Source organism: Rhipicephalus microplus, chromosome 2 (genome assembly GCF_043290135.1).
Source record: "Rhipicephalus microplus isolate Deutch F79 chromosome 2, USDA_Rmic, whole genome shotgun sequence".
Taxonomy (NCBI): Eukaryota; Metazoa; Arthropoda; class Arachnida; order Ixodida; family Ixodidae; genus Rhipicephalus; species Rhipicephalus microplus.
The window spans coordinates 131,172,504-131,196,044 of NC_134701.1; the positions used below are offsets into that span (position 1 = coordinate 131,172,504).

The 23,541-nt window shown below is 47.0% G+C and overlaps 1 protein-coding gene across 4 annotated transcripts in view; it reads left to right on the forward strand.

Moving 5' to 3' along the window:
- Positions 1-23,541, forward strand: part of LOC119170729 (KICSTOR complex protein ITFG2) — a 123,827-nt gene that overhangs the window by 51,858 nt on the left and 48,428 nt on the right. For 2 of the 4 annotated variants that reach the window (XM_075886808.1, XM_075886809.1), the window contains exons 11-14: positions 3,413-3,530; positions 6,718-6,879; positions 14,520-14,585; positions 15,420-15,536. In XM_075886808.1, coding sequence (XP_075742923.1) covers positions 3,413-3,530; positions 6,718-6,879; positions 14,520-14,585; positions 15,420-15,487 — 414 coding nt within the window. In that variant the 3' untranslated portion in view covers positions 15,488-15,536. Of the gene's footprint in view, positions 1-3,412; positions 3,531-6,717; positions 6,880-14,519; positions 14,586-15,419; positions 15,763-17,657; positions 18,827-23,541 lie in introns of those variants that run through there. The other 2 variants (XM_075886807.1, XM_037421974.2) reach the window with 2 other exon arrangements.

Consider the following 23,541-nt stretch of genomic DNA (forward strand, 5'->3'; position numbering starts at 1 on the left):
CTAGATAGCGCTGCAAGTCCTTACGCACGGTGTTTGTTGAAAAATAGGGGCGTGAAATCGTCGATCACCGGTGAACGATGCCTAGTGGCGTGGTAAGGAAAGAGTTAAGAAGCATCAAATCGTGAAAGTCTCAAGTACAACAGACAAAATAGAACTGGCAGAGCTTTCGAATCTGAATAATAGGCCTAAGGTATCCGATGTAAGAAGGTATAACATGGAGAGAATTGAACGCGCTCTGAAAAACGGAGGAAGCGTCAAAGCAGTGAAGAGGAAACTTGGGATAGCCAAAAATCGGATGTATGCACTAAGGGACAAAGAACGCAAAATAACTACCAATATGGATAGGATAGTTATAATAGCGGAGGAGTTTTACAGAGATCTGTACAGTAGCCGGGACAACCACGACTTTAATACTATAAGAACTAGCAGTAACCCAGATGACACCCCACCAGTAATGATAGGAGAAGTCAGAAAAGCTTTGGAGAGCATACAAAGAGGCAAAGCTGTTGGTGAGGATCAGGTAACATCAGATCTGCTGAAAGATGGAGGACAGATTGTGTTAGAAAAACTAGCCACCCTGTTTACGAAGTGTCTCCTCACGGGAAGAGTACCAGAGTCTTGGAAGAGCACTAACATCATCTTAATACATAAGAAAGGAGATGACAAGGACTTGAAGAATTACAGGTCGATTAGCTTGCTCTCTGTAATATAGAAGCTATTTACAAAGGTAATTGCTAACACAGTAAAGAAAACATTAGAATTCAATCAATGAAAGGAACAAGCAGGATTTCGAACAGGCTCCTCAACAATCAACCACATTCATACTATCAATCAGGTAATAGAGAAATGCTCAGAATATAACCAACCACTATACATAGCCTTCATAGATTTTGAATCATATTTATCTGATACTAAAGAAGAGTGGTCCCCATCATGACAGTCTATCTCTTTCTCCCAAATAACAGGCTGTTATGTCCAAGACATGGGAATAGGAATTCGAGCAGCTTATTCATTGATTGATTTGTGGGGTGTAACGTCCCAAAACCACTATTTGATTATGAGAGACTATGAGAGATGATTATGAGATTATGAGAGTGGAGGGCTCCAAAAATTTTGACCACCTGGGGTTCTTTAACGTGCACCCAAATCTGAGTACACGGGCCTACAACATTTCCGCCTCCATCGGAAATGCAGCCGCCACAGCCGTGGATGATCCCACGACCTGCGGGTCAACAGCCGAGTACCTTAGCCACTAGACCACCGTGGCGGGGCGAGCAGCTTATTCAAGATGCTAAGTGGGCAGATATATACTACATTCCCTGCTTCACTCAAGATCATTTGTAAACCTCCCCTGTGATATACAGTCGAACTCCGCTACAACGAAACTGACATGGTGAGGAAAACATTTCGTGAGAGCGAGAATTTTGTTGTTGTGAAATAGAAAAAAATATAGCTGATCTGAGCTAGCTAAACAAAGGTACGTTCCTTCTTGAAATTAAAAAGTGTCCACTGCTTCCTATTCTTTACCAGCAGCGTCAGGACGCAATTCAGTCATGCATAGCGAGGCCATGGTGAAAACTGCTGAAGTAACGCCTACAACCGCATTCGTAAACGTACCAAACAGTTGCATTAACACGTTAACACCTGCAGCCGTCCGCCATCAAATGTATTCGACAGTGCCGAGATGGGGGAATGGTATCGTGGAGCGGTGACTTTTGCCTTATTCTATGCCATTCTTGTTGTCCAAACCTTGCGGCTGGCTGATTTGGTTGATAATGCGGACGAACAGCCGCTCTTATTAGGTACCACAGTGGCCAAGCGCGAATAAAAAGATAAGCATTGTAATCCGAAAAGGCATCACTCCGCAGTTGCACGCAGCAGCTGCGGGAAGGACACCATGACTGATCTTCAGCTTTGGATCGTCTGTGGCTTGAAAACAAGCCAGTGGCAAAAGCAGGGCCGTCCTCTATGAGCAGGGCGTTCTCATTGCCATCACTATCGAGCAATGGCGGCACCCATGCTTGCTGAACAGCGGCAGTATCTGGTGGTGCCAACGCGTGTTTTAGACTTCGTCGACGTATTTTCAGGTTCTCAAAATGCATCAAAGTGCTGAAGATTGGGTTTCCTGTATAGAAATAAATATCTGAAATAAATAAAAGGTCGCGTGATCGAATCCCGGTTGCAGCAGCTGCATTTTCGATGGAGGTGAAAATGCCCTAGGCCAGTGTGGTCAGATTTGGGTGCATGTTAAAGAACCCCAGGTGGTCGAAATTTTCGGAGCTCTCCACTACAGCGTCTCTCATAGTCATATGGTAGTTTCGGTACGTTAAACCCCACATATCAGTCAATATCATTCTCTTTACGTCTTTAAAGCACCTAAAAATTGTGGGGTTTGGCTTGTCTGGGATACAAAAAAGTAGGGATTTCAAACCAGGTTCTCTGTATGAAGGAGGGGCGATGGTGACAAAAATCAGCGTGCAGTGCGCTTTGTATCACATTCGCCAATGCGCGAAACTGCTAGCCGCTGTTCCGAGCAATCCTTTGGCATGGGGGGGGGGGGGTCTTACCGGCTTGACTGCGGGCTCTGCTGCCGATACACAAAATGCCCATGCACGGTTCCGAGGAGCCAGCGAGCAATGTGCTTCATTGCTTGCGAAGATGCACGTTGCCACAACTGTGCTAGCGCGTTATTCTTGGCCGCAAAATTCGCGGTTCGCCTCGCTGTCAGCAGAGGTAGGCCTAAGGACGACTTTGATTGTGCGGTGCGTGGTCTACGAACGCGGTGCACCATAGTAATCGGATTGAGCATGCGCTTGCAGCTCCTAACTAAAGCATAATTATATCCTAAGTGATTGTAGAGCCGTGAACATGTCACGAAGGAGCGATTTTCGACAGCTGTGTACTAGGGACGCACAAACAGCTGACGACGATCTCCCAGAGCGAGCATTGGGCCAATGGCGAGGCAAGCGGGGCAACATGGCTTACGCGGGCAATCAGGGACCTCATAACGTTCCTAAAGTATTTGCTTTTTGCACAGTTCTTTCTGATTGGAGGAGCCAACTGAAGCAGGGAATTTGAACGCAGAGAAATGCTCTTTCTGATGAGCACAAGAAGCTGGCTCCCAGCCCAGCCATCGCGAAGCTATAATTTTTTTTTATATTCGCTGTTTTCTTGCAATCTCTAGAATAATATTCGCCACCCAGGTGGCGAAGCAAATTTTTTGAAGCACTTCCTGCTTGATTTTTATTTTGGAATCAGTTTGAAAATGGTTCCATAAACTGAGGACTTGATTTTCAAAGAAAATTATATTTTTGCCATTTTTCACGATCCCAAAGCTGCATCCCCCTTTAAATCTGCCTCTCTGGCATAAAAGCGCTTTCATTGTTGCAGTCACAGACTCTGTTATTTCCAGTGTGATGGCCGTGAAGAGGTTATAGCGTGTGCGTGGGATGGCCAGACATACATTGTCAACGAAGAACGGCAATCGGTGCGTTTCCAGTTTGACGAGGCAGTGTGCACATTCACGGCAGGTGAGTGTCTTTCCTGATCTAGCATATAATTAACCTGCATTGCCTGTTGAGCATAGAGCATGTGAGCTGCATCACATTGAACGCTTACTGTCACTGTATTCAGTTGAACCTTGCTGCAACTAAGTTCACTGAGAAACTGTGTCATACAGTTGAATCTATTCATTAGTGTTCGAGTGGTACAAAAATTTCGTAATGACCAGTGATTGTAACAACTGAATTGCCTGAAAACAAACAAGAGTTGGCATTAAAGAGCTGGTAAAAGTAAAGTAGTCAACTTCGGTTAATTTCACTATGGTTGATTAAGTTTCTTTCATTTTTTTCAAAAAGATCCGAATTGAAAGTTTCGGCCTGTGCTTTTTCATAGCTCCTTTATTTTAGTCCTGTGATTAGGCTTCACCCGATAATCTTAACTTGTTTGGTAATTTTACATAGGCCTGACATAGCTGAACAGAGCAGTATTGGTTCAATAGCAGCACTATTTTTATCTTATCAATAAGTAGATATACCTTCCGTACATGATGTTAAAATTCACTGGTTTCGTTGTTTAATTGTTACCAGAAAAGGAGCCCGGCTACTTTTCTTGCTTAGAAAATCGTTTTGCTTTTGTCGCTCAAGATGGATGGAGTGTACGAGAATTATTTGCTGGATAGGCTTACTTTGCACATTTAATGGGGGACATGGGTTTAGAATGTGCCAAAAATCGCATAAAAATCGACTTTTTGAAGCTGGAATTTTCGGAATCTGTGCCTATTTTTGCACCTATCTGAGAAGTTTCTAGCTTTTCGAGTCATTATTTCTTGTGCAAAATCAATTTATAACATCCCTGTGAGATGAATGCGAGGCAATATTGACGCTAAAATCGCGCTTTTTTCGCGCCGAACTGTTGCCGTTACACACGAGCTATCGTGTTCATCTTGGTCTCGTTTGGAAGGGTCGTTCATCTGCAATTTCCCGCCACCGCTGGCTTGCCTTGCTCATTAGCTTTTTTAGCAAAAACGCGTCATCGGGAAGCCCTAGTGCGCGATTCAATTGGCTGCTTGGGGCACGTGAGAAAACCTAGGCATCCGATTGCCCAAGGGGCGCTTCCGGCGTCTGCTTCAACATTGTGACGCGCACAGACATGCGCCATTTTGCCTGCGGCAGTAAAGAAGTTCCGTGCTACAGTGATTTGTGAAGCAGGTGTGGCGGTCGTTCGTTCGCTGTGAACTTCAGGAAGAGCCCTGCTATGGCTCAGGACAACGAAGATAACGAGCTCGACGCGGTCAATGGCGGTCACAGAGTCACCGGTGTAGGCCTAACTCACGTACGAGCCCGTTGGTTGCTGACAACATTATTGAGAACGGCTGTGTTTTGCAGCCTCATCAGTTAGAGGACGGCAAGTAAAAAGCAGAAGTGAGGCTACAAGAGATGTCAATCTTCGTAGTGACGGAAGAGAAGCGCAGTCTTATCGCTAAGCGCGCCGATGCCGCGGTTCCCCCCGCCTGACGAAAGGACCTTGAACTGCCCGACGGGTCATCAGAGTGGAGTTCGCTGCGCGTCGACGAACAACAGAAAGTCAATCCGTTCGCGGTGAACATGCTCGCCGCCCCCGCAATGGAGGCTACTGGCAACAGGTAGACTGCTTTTAACGACGTGTTCGCAACGTTGTCGCGATTTCCACTCGAAAATGCGGCAGTCTTACGTGAAAAGAAAACTAACACCTCGGCACTCGTGTAGCCTCGAAATTGATGAGCGAGGGAGCAACTTTGGTTCGCGACATTTACGGGTAACTCATTCTGGACAAGCCGGAACACATCGCCGTGTTATTCGACGGATTGCGGATGACGCACGCACATTTGTCGCACATCTCCGTCAGTACAGTCACCGAACTTATAATCGGCCTCGCGGCAGACGAGCACATGGCGACAACTTGCTACAGGACTAGAAGAAAGGACACGCTCGTGCAATGAATCAGTCCTGTTACATTCCCGGTGCATGTTAACTGACTAAAGCATGTGTACCATGATATTTTCCCCTCGGGACGGCGAAATAAAGTTTTAACAGCATTATTCTGGAAGCACAGATTTTGACCACTTTCTTCTGCTTGTTCGGTAAAAGTGGACCTAGGACAGCTAGAGCTGTAATTGTTTTTGCACAATGTAGCTAAATGTGCACAAAAGAATAATGCTGAGAGCTTATTTTTAAAGGGCAGCTTCATTTCTTTATTTTAATATAAAAATTTCTGTATTTGGTTACATGCAGTGAACTTTACTGTGCTGTAATTTGAGAAGTACTCGTTTAATTTTCGATCAGCTTGCAGCGTTTAACTCCATGGCTTTCTAGCATTCATATATATATGTCAATGGCTATGTAATTCTAAGTACATACATTTTTACAGTTAAAATGTTAGAATTCTGTTTTCTTCATTTTCTCAAAATGGCGATTTTGTACACTCTGCATGAAAATTAGTGCAATATATCGGAAACTATTACAGATAGCAGAATATTTTTTTTTTGCAGCCTGAAGGTATAGGTTTGGAGCACACAACATAGGAAGCAGATTTCGGTTTCTTTTGATGCAAGTTTTTAAAGCTAGTGTTTTGTGTGACCACACAATGGCCACATTTAGAGCTTTGAAGTTTAGTGTACTGTAAAGTAAGAAATAATGACCCAATCAAAAAAGTGCTTCCTATGTTGTATGTCTTATGCTTTCTACTTTCAATCCCTATGTCATTTATAAATTTTTAACAGGCAGTTATTTTTCTATTGTGGTAAGAACAATAGAAATTGTTATCTTGATTATTTAATTAACTACAGAAAGCTATAGAAGCTACAGAAAAAATAACTACATTTCTAGAATTGGGAGAACAAATAAGTAAGCATGCCAACTTTTGTCACATTTGGTTCAAAAATAAATGAGAGAGCCCTAAGACCCATGTCCCCCCTTAACCGTGCGCACACATCACTGCGTTTAAAGACATCCTTTCGTTTCCACATATAGGGAATGGTGCAAGGTGTCAGAGTTTATAAATTGTGGAAACAGTGCAATGTCATCAGCTGCTTTTGCTTTACTTGCCTCTTAAAAGCTTTGCTGGAGGAATAGTTGTGCAAAATGCCAAACCATAATTCAGCCAGTTTTATCATGAAGCATTGTATGCAATGAATATGTTGTTACTGCAAAGACTCTCATTGTCTCTCGCCACGCACAGGCAATCTCTCGCTGAGTGCTGGTGAGACACAACCCTGCCTCGTGTACGCTACATTCAACAATCGCATCGTGGTCTACTACAATATCACCTTCACAAACATGGCCACGCAGTCGTTGCTCGATGATGTTCAGCTCGTGGCCGCAGTTAATGAACTGGTTCCAGGTATGTGCAACTTGCTTCGTGAGAGCGTGAGTTAAATTCCCATGCATGGAAGCTCATGTACTAAGACTCCGGTAAAAAGTTCCTCAGGTGGTCAGATTAATCTGGAGTCCTTTACTATGGTGTGCTTTGTATATTGTATTATGGGTTCAGCACACAGGGCGCTAGAGTGTTGTAAAGGTTAGCAGTAGGGTTAAGAGCTGGGCTAGTTGGTAAGATATCATTTTAACATATGGTGTAGTAGCGCAACTTCGACGGGGACACGGAGGATAAGAAAACACAACACTCGCTAAACTCGCAACTAATTTTATTTCAGAAGCAGCACTTCATATATAACCCAAATCCCTAGCGACATAGAAAAGAACTACACTCAACCCTCGTGTCACACAGGTCCCGTTAATTAGAGAGGCGATCGCCGGGCTAATTCCAAGAGCCGAAGTATCGGCCCCCCGAACCGCACCACGAAAGCGTGGACAATTTAGAAGTGGTCCTTTTTGGCGCATCAGCGGACGCCGGCTGTGGCCCAAAGAACAAGTCAGAGCCGAGAGTTGATAAACAAAACAAAAATTATATTCTCAAAAATGGCAGATCGAAAACAATACACAAGAATGCACACTCCAGAATAGTCGCATACAATATGTCACACACCAAACAACGTACTACACAGTACAATCAGCCACACTCGAAACAACGGACACAGACAACAATACACACTACAATGCAGTCGCATGCATTGAATAACCAAGACACTTAAAGACTGAATGATACTCTTCCGAGAATCACTCACTCAAAGTCCAGCGTTGTTGTCGTTCCGCTGCCCCCTGAAGTTTCTCTTCCAGGAAACCTCGCCGAAGTTTCTCTTCCAGGAAACCTCGCGTTTTCAAATGGCCACTCTCCAAGCTTCGAACTTCTTCTCCGGAAACACGCCGGCTTCACACTCGCAGCTGTTGCCACGCGTCTTCGCTCGATAGCGGTAAACACACGCTCTTGCCTGTAGCTCGAGCCTTCACCCATCAGGTGGAAATCCTCTTCTTCTCCTGCTTTGTCGCTACCGACAAAATCTTCGCCGACTACACGGCGGAATCCCTACGCGCCCTGGCGCTAACTTTCGTCTTCTCGTGCTCTCTCGTCTCGGCCGCTCGATTAAATACCTTCCGCGCGAGATTCCAGAAGGTTCTCGTCATTTCGTCGGCGCGATACGCAGCGAAGGCTGGGGAGAGGGCGAGACGGTTCGAATGCCCTCCGCGTCGGATGACTCAACTCGGCATGACCACGCCTCTTTCGTTCTAGAAATTTCGAGAGCTTGCTCGGCCACCGATGCGGGGTGAGAAGGTTCGTCGGCGAAGCCACGCTTCCGAGGGTAGAGCGCGCGCCGGGGAGCCTTGGATGTTTGTTTTCTTTTTTTTTTTCTTTTGACCTCCCGGCGTCTCTCCCGTGCGTTATCGCAAGAATTTGGCGGCGCGCCCATTTTTAGCGCTCGTTCTGTGACACCTCGTTATAACGTAACGGGATATAACGAAATAATGGATATAACAAAGTAAATGAAATTCCCCTTAGACTCGTTTAGACACGTTTATATGATACAGTCGCCGACCGATTTTTCGGACTCCAGAAATTCAGACTTGTTGGATATTTTGGACTTCAAAAGTGCGCCGTCAGGGTTTTCCTAGGGCTAACGCATTTTTTCGTCTGATTTTTCGGACGAATTCGCCCCCTAAAGTTTGCTTTTTGGAACTAAATCGCTTGTTTTGAGCCGCGCCACGAACCTGTGTGGATGCCGCCATGTTGGATTCTCTGCCGGCTTGACTAAGCTTAGTGGCTTAATTTTAAGATGGCTTTCCTGCCTCCAAGATTGTAAAGTAAACGTTTATATTTCAAGTTTCGGAGACTCTGCTTCAGAAAACGCAGCACGGGACCATTTTCTAGTCATCGGTCAGCCGTAGTGGTCAGCACTGTCGTCATCGCACCATACAGGGAGGAGGCGGAGCTGCGCAGTAGTGGAGTGAATGTGCCTGCCACAATGACATTAGGGAGTTTTAAAATAGCGCACCTCGAGCCCTTGCGGTGCGGTCGCTGCCACTGCACATGCTTCGCAACGCGAGTCGCCGTTCGCGGCCTGCCCGCAGAAAATTCGAAATAGCGTGCGGCAATCGCGGCCTGCGAGGGAACGCGAAGTGTTGTGTGTAGTTTGCGGTCGGGGCAAACGTCTCTAGACCTTTCCCTAGGGGGAGCAAACGCTATTATAGAACTCGTAACGCGTCCGCTATACCCGCAGCACCTGCAAATGTTATTCTAAAACTCCCTATTTAAAGACTTCGCTCGTGCAGACGATGACAATTTCGTGCGCGGAGCCCACAGACGAAGAAATTCTTTGCCAGGTTGTGCCGCAGCTGGAGAGCGGTTCGGATGATGATTACGATCGCCCGCAGCTGTCGGCAGCGGAGATCGCCACTGCGGACGATGTCATCTTGGCGCAAATACGGGTGAACCAAATTGCTGCCAAGCATAGTATGAGGCAAGGCAGAATCAAAAACTTTTTAAAGCCTGCCTGATGCAATAAAAGTTTATATTTCTGACAAAAATGGATTTTTCGGACAGTTCAATTTTTCGGACTTTTTTGTTCCTACCAGGTCCGAAAAAGCGGTCGGCGACTGTATAACGAAAACCGCGCTGAGTACAGTAAAATCTCGGTAGAACAAACACCACATTCACGAAATTTTTAAAAAATCCCGCGCCGACTACTAATAGTTTCAATGTAAAATTATTTCACTACTATGTACTTCAGAATACCGAACTTTTCAAAATAACGAGTGCTAATTTAGTTTCGCGTTACACTAACAACACCTCACGAACTTGTTCTAAAATCTATCGCGACCACTGGAGCGGTACGCAAGCAGAGGACACAGCGAACGGACGCCTTGTGTAATGAAAATTTATTCCATTTCGGGGCTAAGGTTCGTCACTCTTGTTTTCCGTGCCGTGTTAGGAGAAATGGACTTTGAGAGGACGCGGTAACAACACACACTACGTTTATGACAGAGCACGAAGGAAAAACATAGAACACAGAACCAGAAAAACCGTGAAGCCGAATAAGTAACAAAACTGTCTGATCGAACGATAAAACAAATGAATGCGAGTTCAAGGCGCAGAGTTCCAAAACCTCACAATGAGATGCAGGCCCCAACGAACGCCGAGGTGCAGGGCAGGAGGCGGTGACAGGCGATCGGGAGCGGGTTGCGTCTCGATGTGCGATGCTATGGTGACGGTGACACTTGGCGGAGTGGGGGCGTGGGTACGACTACGAAGCAGTCAACCCGCATTGGAGACTCGATGCTCCATGCGTGTAAATGGCCAGCCCGTCGAGCGACCAGCTTGCGTCGAGACGCGATGCTCGGCGCAACCGTGACCATTAGCCAGGCCACGTACGTTGCTGGGCTGAACGTCTGACCACGGAGACGCCTCGCCGAGATCCGCGATGCCCTCGGCAAAAAAGAGAACAGCAGGCCAGGCCGCGCCCCGAGATGCAGTACTCGTGCCGGCGATGCCGCCCCAGCTGGTGGTTGGACGGCAGCAGCTTGGATGGCCGCGTTCCCTGGCCGGAACCTGGATCGCCTGCGTCCGACATTCGGCCCGCTGTCTTCTGTCTGCCGCTGCTTCCGCTCGACCCCAGCCACAAAGCCAACCGCCACGTAATGGTCACTCATGGCCCAATCGTGGCACGCCACCTCTATGGGCCACCACAGGTCGTCAGCTGATTGGCTGACCTCACGCGTACAGTTAGCTCGAAATCGCACGCGCCTTGCCCCGCACTTCCGTCGTTGTCATCGTTTTCTTCACTCATCACACCTTGCTTCTTGGATGATGCATGACGATGTGAAGTATGAAAAAAAAAAAACGAAAGAACAATTTTTTTTCGTTTTTATATTATATATATTGTGCGGTTCTAGCAAATAAATCTTGTTGTAAGTCAGTGCCACTGTCTGTCTCCTTCTTTCTCTTGTCCCTCGTTATTGGCGCTGTTTTTTTAAGTGAATTTTCTTTCAATTTTTGTTAGAACGCCAACGCTGCATGTTTACAAGTGCAGGGGCGTGGGCAACACGGGAGGGCAAGGTCAGCGAGGCAGAGTGGGGGTTATGGAGCAGGAAGCATGGGCGCGGAAAACCTGAGACACCGAGGGAGCAGAAAATAAAACGCGAGGAATTTTCTTTCTTGGCTCTTTCTTTTCTTCGGAAGAGGCGATGACAGCCGCGACGCTTCGGCTTTTATTTTTGCCACTTCTACATGTGCTCTAGGAGGCCTTGTCAGTCGTGTCTATCTCTTTTCGGTGATTATCGTGTCCGCAAAGCAAGTTGGCGTTCACGCTTCGATGCCACTACAATAAGTTCATCTCTGCTTGCGACGAATAAGCGGAAGCAGTTTTTGCTAACCGAGGAAGTGGATATTTTTCGGCAACTGGAAGGCAAAAAGCACGCTGTTGTGGCCAAATACTTTGGAGTGCACGCATCAAAAAAAGATAGAGCGAAAAATCACAGACTTCTTTAAGTAAACTTGCATTTTTTAATGTTCACTTATGCATTCGTTTTTCCTCCTGAAAAATGAGTTCATGGACCTGCCGTTGTAAAGGTAAGTAGTTTTGATCGGTGGAAAATAAGTATTTATCATGAATTTTTGGGCTTTCACTATAAGGACCTTTCAAAATAATGAACAAATTACTACGATCCCCTGAAGTTCGATATACCGAGAGTTTACCGTATCATTAAAAACATTGGCGTTGATTTACACGTGCCTGAAATGGTTTTAAATAAAAAGAAAAGAAAGATACCCATGTACATATGAACATAAAGCGATAGCATACGTCAGTTATGCTTAGACACTTTTGGATGATATAAGAAATAACAGTGCTGGGTGGGGGGTAATTATCAGACAAAAAAGAATGGTGTGAATTTATGCGCGCCTTAATCAGAATTTGAAACACCATGAAAGACAATATGACATGTTTTAAACACTAACTTCTATTAAATTTCTTCGAGGAAGCTGGCTTCTCGGTTACTTGACACTGATGACTGACTAATGCAGCCATCTTTTCTTTTATTAATGTGGAAGGTTCGACAATTTCTCTAGTTAGAGTTGGTTCCCATGACGGAAGGCTACGGTTGTATCACTGAACAGTGGCGAGCAGCTACACTGGGAACAGTATGGCTTTATGTGAGAATAAATGTTGGTTGCCAATAATCGCTTATGTTCTAAATATATGATGTTATATGTCGTGTATGAAGTGTTATATACATCATATATGAAATGTTATATATAATATATATAAGTTATGTTATATATCATATATGAAGGGTTAGATATGAAGTGTTGCTTCTGAATTAAAATTAGTTGCGAGTGTAGCGAGTGTCGTGTTTTCTTATCCTCTGTGTCCCCGTCGAAGTTGCGCTGCTACACCATATGTTAAAATGGTAAAGGTTAGCAGCTCACTGGCTTCTCTGCATGCTATAAACTCTGAAGCCTTGAATGCTTGGCCAAGTCCTCGACTGTAGCCTTTCCATAGCCTCAACTTCTACTGTTACAAAAACTGAACGAACCTCTCTTTCTGCATCTTAGCTATGATAATTCATGAGGAAGTTCAAATCAGCATCACTGAAACAGACACAAGTCAAAGCTTCGAGATCACAACACTGAATTTAAATTACCGTAAAAGCGCCCGTCAAAAATTTTTGTGCCCCCCCCCACCCCCACAAACACAAAAAAAGCGCAGTGCGCATGGATTAAAGTTTTATTACAGAGAACTTTATTTAGGCCCGGGATTTGTTGTAGCTCTTAATAGTTTCCGTCGCAGTCTTTGGCACCACAGCTTGAACATCAGCCTGTCCTCTGTGCAGGTCGCCGCTCTCTAAGCCACTGAGCGCATTACTAACTAATGCCGCATCCCTTAAAGGACCAAGCCACTGTCTTCTGAGGTACAGTCAGTGGCCCACGCCTTGGCAACAAAATTGAGCACATGTTGCCGCGACAGTTTCTTCAAGTTTCCTTTGGTGTTCGTGCTTCTTCGTGCTTATACTGCTCCCACAAATGCTGCAAGGTGGACTTGAACGGCTTATTCCAATGACGTCAGCAGGCTGCGGATGCTTGTGCACTCCGCAGGCACGTAAAGCAAGTCGGTGTCGTACTCCTCGAAGGCATTTCCGGTGGCTTGTCTTGTGGATGGGCACCTGGTTCAACACTAGTAAGCCTTTCACATTGTAGACGTTTGGCCTCGACTCTCTACAGCCGTTCTTGCATTTTCTTTCATGTTATCCAGCCATTCTCCGTGGCAGTGAGATGAACATTTGCTACGAATGAGAAAAAAAAGTCAGCCTTGTGATAGAACGAACTGGGCGACAATTTGACCCCTCGCCCCCATCGAAGAAATAAAATTATTCTCACCTAGTATACGAAGGCTCGCAAAGGCCCTGGCTGGAATTCTTCTGCTTTGCTCCTTGAAGATAATGAATGCCAGGAGCTTGTGACCAGTGGCGCAAGCAGCCAGGCAAGTTGTGAAGCCTCGCCGGGTGCATCCAGTGGTCACAATCCGTATGGTGCTTTCACCCACCACATTGTTGGTTTTGTTGGCGGGGTTGTCGATTTACACCATCGTCTGATCCATGTTGGCCATGTTATATAAGGTGTAGCCATTGCGCCATCGCAGCGAGTTCGTGGAAGATCGAAAGGCACTTGCTGCCTCCGAAAGTTTCTTGGGCGTCTTCTGGCTCTTATACCTAGCGTGGCGCATTGCAACGCCGAACCACTGTTTCTGGCGATTTATGTAATGGCTGAAGGCTATGACTGTCCCAACTAAATGCTGTTGGCGAATTTGACGGTCTCTTCGGAATTAATCCGGTTGCTGACGGTATGTCCTGCACTTCTTTCGTGCTCAACGTACTCGCAGAGCGCATCATCCTTGGTTTGCTGAACACGAACACTGGTGCACGGTTACTGAACTTACATGAAAGTTTTGCTTTCCCGTAGTTTAGTTGCAGCAGATTATCGAAATTCTTCTATTTCCATATCCGCTTCCGGTAGAGCTTGAAATGACTATACGTCTGGTGCACGCTCTTTCAATTTTCTCGGTGCCATTGAATAACCTCCATTTTCTTAACCACTGTGTAGGAATGCATAAGCACATGTGACCTCTCACCACAAACACAAAGCAACAAACGGCGCAGAGCAATCGGGCTGCAGTGGAAAGCAGAGTTAGATTGGATTGTATTGAATTCGGGGGAGGGGGGGTGCTTTCCCGGATAGGTGCGAATGTTTTAAATTGCCCGCGAAGTTTGGGGGGGGGGGGGGGGCAGTTGCTTAGAATTTTATGGCAGTTCTTTTTTTTTTTGCACTACTTTACAATGAGAAAGTGCTTCAGTACAATGCTTGGGTTGAATATGCTCTCACAGGCTGTACCTCTAGGTCATAGCTGGCATGTGCCTGCTTTAGGTCAAATGAGTGTGTGGTGTCACTCGTCTTCAAAACATTGCTTACGAGTGCACGGTGCAATAGTTCCTGAAAACTTGGGCTGCAGTAGAGTGGCTAGACCTACCAGACGCATCTGCATGTGGCTCATTTCAAGAAATAAAGTGAAAGCTTTGGCCTGAACATTTATGCAGATGTGGACCCTCGTAAATTTCTCCAGTGGTGTCTGTATGGATCTCGGCCTCTGCTGGGGGATCAAGGTATGGCTTTGCTGTTTAGGTTAGGATTAATGTCAGAACAGGCCATTTATACAAATTCTTGTAATAGCATTCTTATAAAAATGTGTTCTGCTTGACAAATGACTGCATATCCTTTGTTTGAAGCCGATCTTTATGCAGTTTTGCTTGTGCACTAGACTCAGTAAATGGAAATATTCTAAAAGAACCTCCCCATAAACAGAAGACATTTTGCTGGGCCCTTTAGTTTACGTTCAGTGGGAGTCTACTGTACATAAATATTTAGGGGCAGCCACATTTCAGTGGGACAAAATGCAGAAAAATCTGCAGAAATGCAGAAACACTCTGGGTTCTTCATGCTTGAAATGAAAAGGTTGCGCAAAAAAAAAAAAAAGGTCGCAAGCAAGGGTACAGGACAAGCGCAAACTTGCATTGCTTTATTCGTGGGTAGGACTACTGAACAGATAGGAAACAGAAACACCAAGATTATGGGTGCATGCACTAAGAAGCGTGTGAATTTGCCTTTTTTGTGCTACCTTTTAATTTCGAGAGTTTCGAACATACTAGGCAAAGAACGAGTTTTACCAGAGTTTTTCACTACTGTGTGCCCCATAATACAATCAACAGGCTGGTTAAGAGAAACCTGAAGCGACCTGGGAAGTATGTTTCATTTAACAGGAGTATGATTTACTGAGCCAAGAACTGGGGTGCTGTGTACAAGTACTGAACCAATCAAATCGGAGACAGTTGTTCCACATACGTAGCCATTTCATTTAATGGATTTCAGTGTGCGGAGACGTACTGTGTGCTATATAGTTCTGGCATGAAAACTCGAGAATTGTTTCGCTCTCTCTTTAGCTTCATCTGATGCTTCAGAGCATCCCAAGGAAGGCACCGACCCAGGTGGAGCAACAGAAGTGGTGTAATGAGCCTACAGGTCCGACGGTTATCCTGAGATGCACCGGTCACGGCACTGTGAGCTTTGGGTGTTTCGTTTCAACATTGATAGCATCTCTGCCACCTTAAAATAGTTGCTTTAGGGGCGCATTGTTAAAGGGAAACTAAAGGCAACTAAAGGGACAATAAAGGCAACTGTTAAGTTTACGTTGATTATTGAAATAGCGGTCCATAAACCTCGTAGTGTGATGTTTGTGTCAAGGAAGGCCTATTTTGAAATAAAATCACGTTTTAGTGGTTCGCATTTGGTTGGCACATTTCAAGTTACCCTCCTCGAGAAGCGGACCGACCGGATTGACCCACGTCACTGAGTTTCATCGATTTACACGTCCCGGACGGCTCCGGACGGCTCCGGACGGCCCCAGAGGCCGGCGCTGCATTAGTTTTTCTCGGGGACCAACTGGAAGTTCCGCCCACTGGTCCGGGATCACTCGTACGCTTGCTGGTTTTTCGCGTGCCTGGCGGCCTGCAAGCGGCCCGGGGCCGTCCCAACAATTTCTTTCGGACAGCTGGCAGACGACAGCGCGGTGCGCATGCTGTGCGGCCATCTTAAGTTAGACACGGGAAATTTTTGATGTGCTACTCTCTCTTTGCTTTTCTGTCCGCTTCTCGCATGCTTCTGGATTTCGCATTGTTTGCGCAGCCAATTCTTGTCATCAGTGGTGTTCTGGGCCACGTCGAGCATGTGAGTATTCCCGAAGGTCGGGCAAACACGCGTTATACTTGCTAGGAGAAACAGCGGTAGAACGACCGCACCGGTCTACGATGCGCACGCGTTGAGTAGTTCACTAACAGTAAGTTGCATCACAACAGAAATAGGTTTAATTCACCACCTAACTGCTGTTTAGGTTGCAAATGAGTCAGCGTTATGGCCTGTGTTTCAGCTATGGAGGGAGCAGACGGCATAGCCAGGCATAGCAGACGCCACAGCGGATGCAGTCAGCATCAAGCGCGCAGATGGCCCGAGGCCGCTCGGGCTGGCTCGGGATTTTTAGATCACGTGCATGTGACGTAGCCACCTGTGAGCCAAGGCGCGTCCGCGGGCCGTCCGCGAGGGATCCGGGACTTGGTAAATCGATGAAGCTCACTGTTGCCGTGCACAACGTTGCCCGGCTTTACTGCGCTAGTAGCAGCAGACCGAAAGCAGCGGGAGCCACAGCAGCAATAACGACCATTGATCAATTTCCCGCTATTGGCTTCCAGATTGCAGACGTTTTTTGGTTCAATTGCGTCCCGCTAGATGGCGTCACCTGTCTTGTGTAGCTTCGCAAAAATTGAATGATTGAACAACTTGCGCCATTCTCCATAGTAATGTCTGGCAGTTCTTTTTTTCATGAATCAAACAGAAACGAACAAGCAGCATTTTATTGCGTCTCTTGATGCACGGAAAGTTCTTTTAGTGCAGCTAGATTGATTATAGTGATTAATTGTAGGCGGTACGTCTGATGTCATCGGCATCATTTTGAGAATGTCCTACTGCGGCGCATGTGTTCTTGTGCATTTACTTTAATTTCTCGGTGAGTAGGGCACTGTTGTTGATATTATTGTCGTGTTCGATGTTGTCGTACATTGAGCTTTCACTCCGACGTAAATTGTTATTTGACTTTAGTGTCCCTTTAAGGGGCAATGCTACTCGAAAAAGGTTTTATTATTTCTTGACCCAGATCATTGAAATTTTAGGTGTTAGTAAAGTTTGCAGTGCTGATTTCATAACCGAGTGAGTGAAATAACTTTATTAGGGCCACAATATACGCGAGTTAACTCGGCGTCACCTGGCTAGGCCCCCACGAGGTTGGTCAGGTTGAACCTGACTGCCCTCGCGGGGGCCCTCTGGATGGCCAGGATTTGAGAGACGAGGTCCTGGGCTTAATTAGCTTGCTCAGTTCCTTTTGTTGGAAGAGGGGACTGGCAAAGGCACAGCCCTACAGGACATGCTCGAAGTCCGCATAACTGCCATACAAAGGCCAATGCGGGCTTGAGAATCGTTCGCGGTATATTGTGTTGAGTGCTGCAGGGTTCGGGTAGGTTCTTGTTTTGATTACTCTGATAGTAACAGCTTGGGCCCTGCACAGCGAGGAGTGTGGCAGGGGCAGCACTCTTCTTGAGAGGTAATGGTGCTTGCATATCTCGTACGTGCAGAGAGGCTCTGATCGCCCAGGAGATGACGCCTTACTTCGCACACGGTCAGTCAAACCTCATGTAATCGAATGCGCCTTATCGTTCAGATTGATTTCATAACTGTAATTATTTTTAGACCTGCGCAACTGTCTGCAGTCCAGCGCCCTCGTGAGTGCTGGTCACAACTGGTAGACGTGTCGGCACTAGTGACGGTTCGTCGCGCCGACGGCAACGTTGATGTTGCGGGGCCGGTACTGAGGTGAAGTTGAGCCAGACAGTGCAGCAGTGTCGACCGGTGGGAGTGTCGTGGTTCAAGGACATTATGGACATGTGATGTCATTTTTTGTTAAAGCTTGTGTAGCTTATCTTTTTGTTTTCGGGATATGGTTTGATTTAAGGTTGGGGGAATGTGGGGGTGCTGACACCCCCTGTAAAGTTGTTTGCTCCACGTTGGGCGCCAAGTGTGGAGTCTCAACGAGGCGAACGAGCGCCACGCTGCACTCTTGGAGTGAAAGGACACTGTTGACGCGGTCGGTACAAACCAACAACATACATACATTTATTTAACTTATTGAAGACGATATCATCCGTTGAATGATACATCAATTGTAATTAACACACTGACATCCTTACACAATAACATGACAAACACACAACAAAACAAACACAATAACACACCAAAGGGGGCGTCGCCAACGCTTCACCCACCACGTGGGCCTACCGCAGGCAGCCCGCGGTGCCGTACACGGCAGACCCACCGCGAGAGACAACCTTTCGCAGCTACCGGCACACGCAGAAAAGGCTCACTCAATTATCGCCCGCCAATAAGGCTTGCTTTCCGCCAGGGGTCACTACTTGCGCTACCACTCTATCAACAGTGGTACTCAACGTGAACAATACGCCATCTATCTCCCGGCGGTTGTCACCCCCGAAATGCGGCTTTTCGCTGAGACACCTGCACCACACGGCGCAAACAACTTTACAGGGGGTGTCAGCACCCCCAAAAGGTATGGACCAAAAATATGTAATTTATATTGCAACCTTAAGTAGATACTCGTATTTTAGAGTGGCTGAAGATCTGTGCAAAATTTCATTGAGATTGGACTATTTTATGTGTAAAAAAATTTGTGCACAAGATGCGAGATTTACCTCAAAATGGAAATTGAGAAAAATACGTTTGAAAGTTATAATTATGTTTACTCATGATTATACAGTGCGATTTGCACGAAACTTTGTGAGAGTATAGAAGTGACAAAGCTAGAGCACTTAATATTGTCCTGCTTCATATGTACTTACTTCTCGCCATTTGAGAAGGGAAGCATTGAGGCGTGCTTTCTTCGTCATATTGCAATGATGAGCCTTTGCCTCGTCTGTTTCACACGCAGACATTCTTTGGTTTCTACTCTGGTCGCGGGATTGCCCAGGGTGATCAGTTGATTTGGTGGCACTACACTAAGCCCTTCTAGCGCGTGCTCGAAGATTGAATGTCCTTTATTAAACCACAGCACGGTCACTGCAGCTGTAGTTTCCACTGTTGTCCGGGAGGCAAAGTTCGTCTTCGGACACAACAGCCAGATTTTGCTTTCGAAGATTCTGCAACGTTCTGGGTCTTTCCTTGAAGACAGTGTACAGTAAAAGCTTGTAAATTCAAATTTCGTAGGGATGCCCAATGAGTTCGAATTAAACCGAATTCAAACTAACGAAATTCATTGTAAAAAGAGCAAGAATAGAGACCGGGTTGTTTCAAAATCACTCAAAATATTCATATTCATTTGCGAAAATAATCTGATTACTTTCTGCTTTCTTTCTTTGAAAGTGATTGCCATAGTTTTGTTTTCTAATGTGCAAACGTGGTGGAAAGCATCCTCTTCATCTTCCTCGAAGCTTAAGAGGCGCACGACACGCATAGCCTCCATTACCTCTGAAGCTGTGGGCTGTGTCAATGCCTCATTATCATTGTCCTTACCCACGTTGATGCCGAGTGCTTCTCCCCCAGTCACTTTTGCGATATTGTCGTCGATGAAAGTGCCGCAGAGACCACTGCACTGCGATCTGCATCGACCAGATGCAGATCGCAGTCGATGCAGATCGACCGATCTGCATCGACCAATTCCAGGTCAACCATGTACGCTGAGCAGTTGTCGACTACCAAGAGCACTCTTCTGCTAGCTAATTAAAATTTGCGGTCGAGCTTTATCAGCCACTGTTTGAATATTTCCCGCGTCATCCATGCCTTGCTGTATACTCTGCTGGTACTGTGCGGATGGTCTTGAAGCAACGAGGTTTCAGGGCCTTCCCTATGATCAGCAGCGGTAGTTTTTGGTCCTGGTCATGTTTGCTGCGACCGAGACAGTAAGGCGCTCTTTGCTCCTCTTCCTGCCAGCACAGGTGTCGCCGTTGTAGGTCAACGTCTTACTTGGCAGCAGCTTATAAAATAACGCCGTTTCATCGGCGTTAAACATATCGCGTGGCGAATACTTTTGAAGGAGTTCTTGCAAAGCATGGCTTTCCCACTTTGCGCATATATCTCGCTGTTCACTTCTTTGCCTTTGCCACACTGTAAACCAAATTACACCCATATTGGTGTAATATGCTGTGTATAACTCACGCCCCTACACCCCACGAAATGAGTGTAACAAGCAGGACTACACCTATATATTGAGTGTATTGCCGAATTTGCCGATGAGAAGGTCTAGAAAATTGCTAACAGCCTCTCGGCGCCGCCTTTGTGGCTGCAACCGGCTGTGCGTGGGAGTTGAGCGATCGGGCTCTCGATCTTCAAATCTACAAGCCTGCGCTGCACCACCTGAAACCTCCACAAAGGGACGCTTTTCGACCCAACGTAATGTGGGAGGTGACACTCGCAGAAACGTATCCTGTGATAACGTAGCGAGCCGATCACGACAGCTAGAGGCTGCTCAGTTTGAGAGAATCGACCGTGATGATGTGCGCTGTTACCGCCGCCGTGAGCGAGGGCACATGGCAAGGGGGTGCACCAGATCCAGGCCTCTTGCGAGGCAGGGAAACTGGTTTGTGGGTCGTTCGCGAATGCACGAGTGACCAAACCTTTGGTTCTTCCCACTGCGTGCAGGGCAAGCACTTTTCTTGCCGATATGCACATGCCGTTCATTCTGGTCAATATTGCCGGCCGTGAATTTTCGGCGTTGCTGGACCATGGGTTCTACTGTCTTATTGTTCGGCGAACAGGTGTCCTTGCAGAAGCACTCAGTGCGCTTGCGAAACAGCCGAACGACATTCACCCTTGCGAAAGGCGTGGCCCATTCGGCAGGCGCTGCAATGTTGACTGTCAGATGGGGAGATCGAATGAGACGCTGCTGTCTTGTTCATCTTCTAGGGCTGAATGTTCCAGTGATTCTTGGTCGGGGCTTTCTCCTTAAAACCGGGATCGTTGTGGACATTGCGAATGGCGGCTATCATGATGGCCTATTTTGCCAGCTCAAGCCGTTCAACAGTCTGCCGGCACTTACCGTTGCCTTTGCCGCAGAAGCGTCGGAAACGTGCCCTGGGCAGAGTTCAGGGCCAAGCCCTTGCTCAACTCATTCACCCTCTCACAGTTCCTTTCGGGAATGAGAGGCACGGCACAAAGCGTGATGCACGCCAAGTTCGGGGTCGTACCCTGGTGTTTTCCGCTCGTCGGCTCGAAATCCCTGTTTGGATCGACCGGCATGACACGAAGAGGCACTACATCCTTTGGTCACCTGCGCGACTCAGTTGGATGATACACAGAAGGCTCGCCTGTCGACACTGTTGCGTCAATACGACGAGCTGTTCACTGATCAACCGGGCTGCACTGACTGATATTGTGAGCCACGGGATCGAAACTGGCGACGCGCATCCTTTGAAGTGTAACCCCAGGTCCGTCAGTCTCGCCAAGAGGGACATTATCATTGGGTGGCTAGACGACATGCTTGTGGCTGGCATTATTCGCCGCTGGTCTAGCTCCTGGGAGTCACCAATTGTGTTGGTGCCTAAGAAAGATGGTAGTCATCGCCTTTGCGTAGACTATCGCCGTCTGAATGGAGTGACTCGTAAGGATGCATATCCGCTCCCCACAATAAACTCCATCGTAGGAAACCTGGCTGATGCATGGTACTTCACCATGCTTTACGCCTCTAAAGGTTACCTACAGGTTTGGATGGTCGACCGTGACCACTGTAAAACTGCGTTCACGTCCCACAGAAAGTTGTTCGAGTTTACTCGTATGCCCTTTGGTCCTTGCAATGCTACTGCGACGTTTCAAAGACTCATGGACCGCGTCCTCGGGGAAGCAAAGTGGCCATACTGCATGTGCTACCTCGACGACATCGTGATTTATTCATGAACCTTCGAAGAGCACTTGCCCCATGTTGCCAATGTACTCAAAAGGGTGAGGACCGCCGGGATGACATTAAATCCCTTTAAGTTCCAATTAGCGCAGACCCATATTCAGTTACTGGGGTTTACGCTGGGCGAAGGCTTCATCAAGCCAGATCGGGAGAACCTCCGAGCTATCCACGATTTTTCCCGTGCCCAAGGACGTACCGTATTTACTCGATTCTACCGCGCCCTCGATTGTAACGCGCACCCGATTTTCACCGCGAAAAAAAAAAAAAAAAACGTAAGACATCGATTGCAACGCGCACCCATTTTTCTCGCTGGCCTGCACGATCACACCACTAAAAAAACTACTCCTTTCGGGAGCGTCTTCCATTTAAATATAAAGTACGGGCGAAGCTTGTGCCCATCTGACGTGTAACAGAGCATTGCCGTCACTGTAGTTTTACCGTGGACCGATGTCAGCACGCGAACTTGATTCGCCCCCTTTTTCTCGACGGTTTTGGTGCCAGGCATGTCGAAGTAAAGAGGCGTCTGATCGGCATTCCTGATTTGCCCTAGCAGGTAGCCGTTGTTGCGCCGCAAGTTTAGGACGAACCTCTGAAAACTATGAAGCTTTTCATCGTACTCCTCCACAAAACTTTTCGCATATGCATGTTCCCCTTCGGAGGGAAAAGCCTTTCCTCTTCATAAAGTTATTAGTTAGCCAGCACCTGCTCGCTTTAAACTGGCTCCGCATTAGACCTTTTTCTAAGACTAATTGCATAGCCCGCACTTGGAGCAGTTCTGTCGTCACGGGCCGCTGTGCCGCTCGCTGCTCAAGCACATACTCGCCGAGCAGCTCTTTCATTTGCGGAAACCGACCTTGCTGTGGTCCACTGAAGCCTTTGAGTGAAGCTTTGCTGTCGACAATCTTCTGCTTTTGTTTCCGCCGGTCCCGCACACACGTTTCGGGAACTCCGAACGACCGCGATGCGGCCCGATTTCTGTCTGTTTCGACACACGCGATGACTTTTCTTTTATAAGCTGCATCGTGGTGCACTCGTCGAGTTTTAGAAGTCGGCCCTTCCATGCCGTCGATGCTAATGCACTACAAGATGACGAACTCCTCAGCACACGTACGAAGTGCCGCACATGGGAAACACATAGGCAGAAATGGCGGACGCGCCATGCCGACGCACAAAGGGGGCGGCCATTTTGGACTTGCCGATGGCAATAGATTGACCGTAATTTTTTTGTTTGTACTCGATTCTAACGCGCATGCAATTTATGAACTCGCTTAACCGGAAAAAAGGTGCGCGTTAGATTCGAGTAATTACGGTACATGGCCTTTGCCACTTTTTTAGAAATGGTCAACTTTTACCGTTCCTTCATTCCGCCTTGTGCCCGACTGCAGGCGCCCTTGAGCAAGCTCTTGGGTAAGTCTGCTGAGTGGCAATGGGGACCTGAGCAGCAGGAGGCGTTTTGCCGACTGTCTAACGCCATAGCGGAGACAGCACAGCTCAAGCTCCCCAACCTGACCAGACTGTTCGTTGTACAAACTGATGCGAGCGATCTCGGTTTAGGAGCT